The sequence below is a fragment of the Pseudopipra pipra genome, chromosome 1 (genome assembly GCF_036250125.1).
Source record: "Pseudopipra pipra isolate bDixPip1 chromosome 1, bDixPip1.hap1, whole genome shotgun sequence".
Classification (NCBI taxonomy): domain Eukaryota; kingdom Metazoa; phylum Chordata; class Aves; order Passeriformes; family Pipridae; genus Pseudopipra; species Pseudopipra pipra.
This window is the reverse complement of record NC_087549.1, coordinates 277,593-285,280: the sequence shown is the minus strand read 5'-3', so window position 1 is coordinate 285,280 and position 7,688 is coordinate 277,593. Positions and strand designations below refer to the sequence as shown.

Sequence of the window (7,688 nt, the reverse complement as noted above, 5' to 3'; positions counted from 1 at the left end):
TTATTGAATACCTTGGGAACGGGATGTGCAGAAAGATGGATTGACATTGAAAAAAAAAGAAGTGATTTCCACTTTAATACAGATGGTGGCAAAAGTCTACAGGAATCAAGATGAGGTTTGTTGTAACACGAGGAAAAAAACTGGGAAATAAAGCTAAGAGATGTTAGGAAAAAGGATGGAAGAAGCAGCCAAAGTATGGAAAAAAGCTGAAAAGGATTTCTTCTCCCATATTATCATGGAATTGTGGAATCTCAGGATGGTTTGGGTTGGAGGGACTTAAAAACTCATCTTGTTCCACTCCATGCCATGGGCAGGGACACCTTCCACTATCCCAGGTTGCTCCAAGCCCCGTCCAACCTGGCCTGGAACACTTCCAGGGATCCAGGGGCAGCCACAGCTTCTCTGGGCAACCTGTGCCAGGGCCTCACGAACTTCACAGGGAAGAATTTCTTCCCAATATCTCATCCCATAACCTTGTCCATGAGAAGCCATTCCCCCTTGTCCTGGCACTCCAGGCCCTTGGCAAAAGTCACTGGAGCAGGATGAGGTGGGTTAAAGGAAGAAGGAAACTCATGGGTTGAGCTAAAACCACTTTAACAATTGGAAAGAAAAGTTAAAATATTGAAAGGGAGAAAAAAAGCCCAAGAGAGAAGCCAATCCCCCCTGTGCCCCCACTCAGCTGCCCCCCAACCCCCAGCCATGGCTCAGGGAGGGCGTCCCCTGGGCTTGTGCAGTGTCCCCCTGCAGCAGGGGGTCCCCGTGCCCCCCGGCCCGTCCTGGGGACACCGGGGGCTCCGTTCTGAGCCCTCAGCTGGGCCGGGCACGGGGACAGAGGGGACAGCGGTGTCCTCGTGGCTCAGGGGGTGCCCATGGCCACTGCCAGGGCCAGGGCTGCCAGGAGGAGCCCAGTGAGGCTTGGAGGTTCCCTGTGGATGCTGCTGCCTGCGGGGGCAGGAGAACAAAGTCAGAGGGAGCTGGGCAGGAAAAAGGGGGACCCAGGGTGGGCAGGATCCGAGGGGAGGTCAGCAGAGTTGTGGGGTGTCCAACCAGCCTGTGCCAGGCCAGATCCAGCTGTCCTACGCCGTGTCACACCATGCCATGTTGTGTCATCCCATCCCATCCCATCCCTTCCTGTCCCATCCCATGCCAGGAGAGCAGCTGGAGCCGTCCAGTGCCGCACACAAAGCTCTGCCACCCCCTCACTACAGACCTCCCTGTCCCAGCAGAGCCAGTGCCCTGGTGCCACCCCCACCCCATCCCCACACCCCCCTCAGGTGTCCCCACCCCGGGGCTGTCACCTCGGAGCCACGCGCAGTTGTATTTGCTGTACACGCCGTGGGGGCGGAGCTGGATGTGGGTTTTGTCCCCTTGGCGGGTGACACTGGTGACATTAAAGGTCTCAAAGGGCGGGATGAGAACTTCCTCCTCCCAGGGCATGAAGGAGAAGTCCCGGATGGCGGCACCATGGCAGGTGTCCAGCTCAAAGAAGGTGTCGGTGCCGAAACTCTTGGCAACCTCTTTGTTGAGGGAGGCAGAGGTGAACTGGCCGAAGCGGACGATGTCGCCGGGCCGGGCAGTGAAGCGGATCCCTCGGACCCCCCGGAACACGTGGAGGCAGCGGGGGTGGGTCTGGGCATCCCGCAGGTCCTCCAGGGCCTCGGTCAGCAGGAAATGCACCACCTTGAAGTGAAATTTGTCCAGATATTCCTGGCGGGAGTGCCCGGCCAGGGGCACAGCCCTGTTGAACTCCTTGTACAAGTCTGTCTCCAACGTGTATGCCAGGAGGGCAATGGCCTCTTCCTTCCAGCGCAGAGACCCCAGGGATGGGTGGCTGTGCCATTTGACGGTGGCATCATCCCAGGCCTTGGAGTAATTGCTGTTGGGGCCAAGCTCGGAGCGGTTGAGCGCCAGCAGCTCCTCCACCATTTCGTCGCTGCAGTCCTGGTACTGGTCATCGAAGGCGTCGGGGGCCATGTCCAGGGGCAGCTCCTTGATGCCCGTGGCCGAGGACACGGCCAGCAGCAGCAGCAGCAGGAGCTCCATGGTGGGCAGAGACTCTGCAGGGACCCCCAGACACTGGGAGGACGCAGGCGGGGCCGCGGCCGCTTCCTCTGGGAGGGACTGGGGAGGTGGGGAGGGGGAGCGGGGTCAGCCCGGGGAGAGGGGACACCCCCGGCCGCACCCCCGGCCAGGAGCCCCCCGGCCACGTCCCAGCACCGCCCCGACCCCCACCCTGGTCCCACGGGCCCCCCGTGCCCAGCACCCCGGCCCCGGCCCCCGCAGCCCCCCGGCGTCACCCCGGGACCCCGGCCCCAAGTGTTACCTGTGCCCTGCGCTGGGTGTGGGCTCTGGGTGCTGCTCCCGGCCCCCCCTGAGCTCCTGCACAGGGGACACGGGGCTGCTCCGGCTTTTTATAGCCGGGGTGGTTGGGCCTGGGTCCAGACCCTCCTTCCTGCTCCCAGGGAATTTTACTGTCCCCCCACAGGCCCTAGAGCAGCTGCTGCCCCCTCTGAGTCCAGGGATGGGCAGGAACCCCCCAGCAAATCCCCTCTGCCCCTGTCTGTGTCTGGTGGGTTGAGACAACTCGGCAGAAGAAAAAGTAAAAACGAAAGTTGCACAAGCAAAACGAAACCCCTGATTTTATTTTCTACTTCCCATCCACAGGCAATGTCCAGCAGGGCAGAGCAGAGAGGCAGAATCCTCCCCTCCCCTGCTGCCCACGCTGGGGGCTCAGCCCAGTACACGGGGGGTCTGGGATGGGGCATGTCCGGCCTCCTGCCCAGCAGCACCCCCAGGTCCTTCTCCCAGGGCTGCTCCATCTGTTCAGCCCCAGCCTGGAGGGATCCCGGGCGTTGCCCCGACCCTCGTGCAGCACCAGCCCTTGGCCTCGTTAAACACCAGCCCTTGGCCTCGTTAAACACCAGCCCTTGGCCTCGTTAAACCTCAGGAGATCCCCGGGGCCACTTCTCGGGCTTGTCCGGGTGCCTCTGGATGGCCCCGTCCCTCAGGTGTGTCACCTGCACCCTCAGCTCGGTGGCACCTGCAGAGCTGCTGAGAGTGCCCTCGGCCCCTTTGCCCGGGTCATTGGTGAAGACATTAAATCACACTGGTCCCAGTACAGACCCCTGAGGGGCACCACTGGCCACTGGTGTCCATCGGGACTCGGAGCCCTCTGGATGGGATCATCCGACCGATTCCTGAGCCACCCAACAGTCCCTGTCCCTGTGGAATCCACCCCTGCAGTTTGGAGGGGAGGCTGTTGTGGGCACCGTGGCAAAGGTTTGACAGAAGTGCTGGTCGATGGCACCCAGGGCCCTTCCCCCGCCCACTGAGGGGAGTCACCCCAGCCAAGGAGGCCACTGGGTTGGTCCTGCAGGACTTGCCCTTGGTGAAGCTTGCTGGGTGTCCCCAGTCACCTCCCTGTTCCTCAGCAGAGCCCCTGGAAGGATTTGTTCCGTGACCTTCCCGGGCCCGGAGCTGAGGCTGACAGGGCAGGAGTTCCCGTGGCCGTCCTTTCTCCCCTTTTTAAAGGTGGGTCCTGTGCTCCCCTTTTTCCAGGCACCCAGGACTTCCCCTGACCACCAGGACTTTTCAAATATCCTGGAGAGTGGCTTAGCAGCTCCATCTGTGCACGCCTGACCCCCCCATGCTCCACCCTCCTGTCAGGGAGTTGCAGAGAGAGAGAAGGTCCCCCCCAGTCCTCCTTTTCTCCAGGCTGAGCCCCCCAGCTTCCTCAGTCACTCCTGGTGCTCCAGCCCCTTCCCCAGCTTCATTCCCTTCCTTGGACACGCTCCAGCCCCTCAGTGTCCTGTACCTGAGGACCCCAAAGCTGCCCCCGGGACTGGAGGTGCCCCAGCAGTGCCAGCACAGGGGGATGGGAATGTTGGGGCTCTGCCCATCAATCCTGGGCCCATCCTGATCCCTCTGCAGAGCCTAAATTCAAGTGAATCAATAACTGTTGAGACCTTCAAGGGGTTCTGCTGCCTTAAACTCACCCAGGCAGTGAGGCTGAGCCTGGGGACAGGTGAGTGCCCAGGGGACACCCCCATCCAGCCCCAGCCCTACCCGGGCTCTGTCCCGTCCATCTGTCCCTCCTGGTGTCCCTTGGCCCCAGGATGGGACCTTCCCTCAGCCCCGGTGTGTTGGGTGTGGCTGGGCTGGAGTTCCTGTTCCCCTGGCAGCCCCCCCAGCCCTGGGCTCTGCAGTGGGGCCTGGAAAGGTGCCAATCACACACCTGTGCTTTGGTGCTGCTGGGCAGGGCTGGCACTGCACCGGCGCCGTGTCCCCAACGACCCAACCCCATCAGGAGGGCCAGGGCTGGGCAAGGGCTTGGGAGGGGACACAGCCAGGACAGCTGACCCCCAGGGACCCCAGGGACATCCCAGGCTGTAGGACCTGCACTCAGAGAAGCTCAGAAAACGAGGAGGAATGGGGTCACGTTCATTATTTACAGTCTTTGCTTTTTGGAGCAGCAGCTCCGTGTGCTGGAGCCCCACTTTCTGAGAAGTGGGTGGACATCTCCTGATAAATGGAAGTAAAGAATAAATCTTTCGGTTGTGCAACCTCTCAGTTTCACTTCTGTTTTTGTTGAGTTATTTCAGCCCACCACACCCAGCTGGGAGCAGAGGGGCTTTACTGGGGGGTTCCTGCCTGTTCCTGGGGCCAGAAGTGGCAACGGCTCCTCCGGGCACTGGGGAGGACAGTGAACTCTCATGTATGAAGGTGTTGAAGAGCTCTGGGCCTGAGATGGAGCCCTGGAACCCCATTACTGACCAGTGCCAGCCTGATGTCCCTCTATTCCCTGTCCCCCTTTGTCCAGCCCGTGAGCCCACTGCTCACCCAGCCCACTGTGTTTGGCCAGCTCTGGGCTGGGCAGTTCGTCCAGAGGGACCCTGGGAGAGACAGGACCCAAAGCTTTACTGAAACCCCCAGAGTTCTCCCTGTACAGCCTTGTTTGCACTCCACTGTGGTGGGTATTCCTGCAAAAGCAAAGGAATCTTGCTTTTCCATTGCTCTCCCAAAAACTGACTAAGAGAGGAAGCCAACCTTGGGACTGGAATTCTTTTCTTCAGAAGACTTTCTGTGGCAGAAATGAAACCCGAGGCTTACGGGCACTTCCCAAAAATGACAGAGTCCTACCCAAGCTGCTAGAATGGATTGACTTCTGGCCTCAGGAAAAGGAATCTGGGATTAGCCATTATTCCCTTCTTTTGTCTCAGATCCCCTTTTTCAGCATCAGGTTGGACTGTTTCATGTGCTGTGACGAAAAACCCCAGAATTGTGTTTTGTTTGAAATTCCTTCACTGAAATGACGCCCCTGACAAATATTTTCCAGTTCAAACCAGGCCCAGACAGCTGACAAAAACTTCCAGCAATTTATAATATTTAAATCCCAGTAATTTAAAATATTTAAACGCCACAGATGAGATGATTCTGTAACTCCTTTGGCCACAGCTTCCATTACTCTGATTGCAATGAAGAACCGAAGCCCAGCAGCACGAGTAGGGAATCCTTCTTGGGCTTCACAAAAAAAACTGCAGGAATTTTAAAATCTGAAGTGGTGTGGGCGATGGGACACAGCCGATGGCCGGGGAGCTGCTGCTGGAGACGGGAGGTGCGAGGGGAAGGACCAAAAATTCCCCTTTTGTGTCTCAGTCCCCGGGTGTGGGCGATGGGACAGGGCAGAGCGAGCTGGAGAAGGCGAGCAGGCTCCCAGGGCAGTGGTCACAGCACAAGCCTGCCAGCGCTCAGGAGGCGTTGGGACGATCTCTCAGGCACGTGGGGTGACCCTCGGGGAGGGTCTAGTGCAGGGCCGGGGGTTGGACTCGATGCTCCCTGTGGGTCCCTTCCAGCTCGGCACATTCTGTGATTTGAGGGGGGGATCAGCCCAGGCTCCTGCCTTGGTCCTCCCAGTGCAGCAAACGGGAGAGTTCCCCGGCTCTGAGAGGCCCCACTCCGAGGCAGATCTGGGCACTGAGGTCCAGAAGAGCTCCAAGGGTCTCCCTCGGGGTGGCTGTTTCCAGGGGCACAAGAGAGAGCCCTTTATTGTTGTCGTTTTCCATCCCGGCCACAATTCAGGGCAGGAACTTTTTTTCAAAGTTAAATAACGAAAACGTTGTTGTTTTCCAGGCAACAAAAGTCACTTCCCGAGGCTGTTTGTTAAAGCAGGAGCTCGTTATCCAGCTCGTTATCCCGGGGAACTCGAGAGCAGCTCGGCACAGGGGCTGTTTGTCGAGGTCCGAGGAGCATTTCTGAGCTCCCGGAGTGGCCGCGGGGGAGGAGGGAGGCACCGCCGGACGTTTATTTCTGGGAAAACTCACGTTTCACTCAGGAAACTCTTTTCCTTTCAAATCAGGGCATTTCCCCCCTGTGACCCGCACATCCCCCGGCTCCCGCGGAGTTGCGGGGCGGGAATTGTCCCGGGACAAAGCGACGCGGCGGCCGCGCCTCCCCCGGGGCAGTTCCCGGGTTGCAGCCCGGGCACAGCGCGGGCCGATCCCGCTGCGGAGCGTCCGCCCCGTCCCGGCACCGGGGGGACCGGGAACGGCCGGGGGGAGACAGGAAAGCACCGCCGGGCCCAGCCCTGCCCTGGGCAGGGACACCTCCCACTGTCCCGGGTCGCTCCAAGCCCCGTCCAACCTGGCCTGGGACACTTCCAGGGATCCAGGGGCGGCCACAGCTTCTCTGGGCAACCTGTGCCAGGGCCTCCCCACCCTCCCAGGGAGGAATTCCTTCCCAATATCCCATCTAACCCTGTCCTCTGGCAGTATGAAGCCATTCCCCCCGTCCTTCACTCCAGGCCCTTGCCCAAAGTCTCTTCCCAGCTTTCTTGAGTCCCTTTTAGGCACTGGAAGGGGCTCTAAGTTCTCCCCAGAGGTTTCTCCAGACAGAACACCCCCAGCTTTCCCAGCTTGTTTCCAGAGCAGAGGGGCTCAAACCCTCGGAGCATCTTTGTGGCCCCCTCTGGACGCACATTTTTTGTGCTGGGGGCCCGGTGCTCCAGGTGGGAATGTGTCATGGTGGGAATGGCTCAGTGCCTGCCCTGCTCCAACACCCCTCATGGAGCACCCGGGTGGCTCCAGGGGCTCCAGCCTCAGCCTCTGGGGATCGCTGTGTCAGTCACACACGGGGCCTCAGGGATGGCACAGGGACAGCAGCAGCACGACAGGTGCTGGGGAGGGATTTACAAAAATAAACAACCGAGGCAGTGGGATGGAATTCTGAGGGCAGGAGGGGGAAGCTGCCAAGGGCAGCTCTGTTCCCTGGGAACAGCCGTTGGAGCCGGCCTGGAGCCAGTGGCTGCTCTGCAAATCAGGAGCAGGTGAGAGGAAGGGACCTGGGGAGTCCCAGGAGAGGAATGGCCAGAGATGGATCCCTGGGAGCTGTGGTGCTGCATCCCCCCACCCCTCTTGGGCTGCTCTATGATCTCAGAAACGCTCATCAGAAACAAACAGCACCTGTGCCGAGCCGAGCTTATCAGAAACACTGTCTGTTCCCAGGAACTCGTGCTGGATAATGAGCTCCTGCTTTAACAAACAGCCTTGGGAAGTGATTTTTGTTGCCTGGAGAACAACCCAAGTGCAACAACATTTCTGTTATTGAATTTTGAAAGTAAGTTCCTGCCCTGAATTGTGCTGGAATGGAAAACGACAACAATAAAGGGCTCTCTCTTGTGCCCCTGGAAACAG

The 7,688-nt window shown here is 59.4% G+C and overlaps 1 protein-coding gene across 1 annotated transcript; it reads right to left on the bottom strand.

Moving 5' to 3' along the window:
- Positions 1-293: 293 nt before the first annotated feature.
- On the bottom strand, positions 294-2,612 carry LOC135402308 (erythroblast NAD(P)(+)--arginine ADP-ribosyltransferase-like). The gene is made up of 3 exons (XM_064635395.1): positions 2,324-2,612; positions 1,299-2,121; positions 294-942 (listed from the first exon to the last, which is right to left on the bottom strand). Exons 2-3 carry the CDS (start codon positions 2,041-2,043, stop codon positions 857-859), a joined length of 831 nt encoding a protein of 276 aa, XP_064491465.1. The 5' UTR covers positions 2,044-2,121; positions 2,324-2,612; the 3' UTR covers positions 294-856.
- Positions 2,613-7,688: the final 5,076 nt, after the last annotated feature.

Bases quoted from the DNA above. Each gene is read 5' to 3' on its own strand.
- LOC135402308 (XM_064635395.1), bottom strand. From the start codon at position 2,043: ATGGAGCTCCTGCTGCTGCTGCTGCTGGCCGTGTCCTCGGCCACGGGC. The intron at 943-1,298 runs GTGACAGCCCCG...CTGCCCCCGCAG, and splicing joins CAACTGCGCGTGGCTCCGAG to GCAGCAGCATCCACAGGGAA.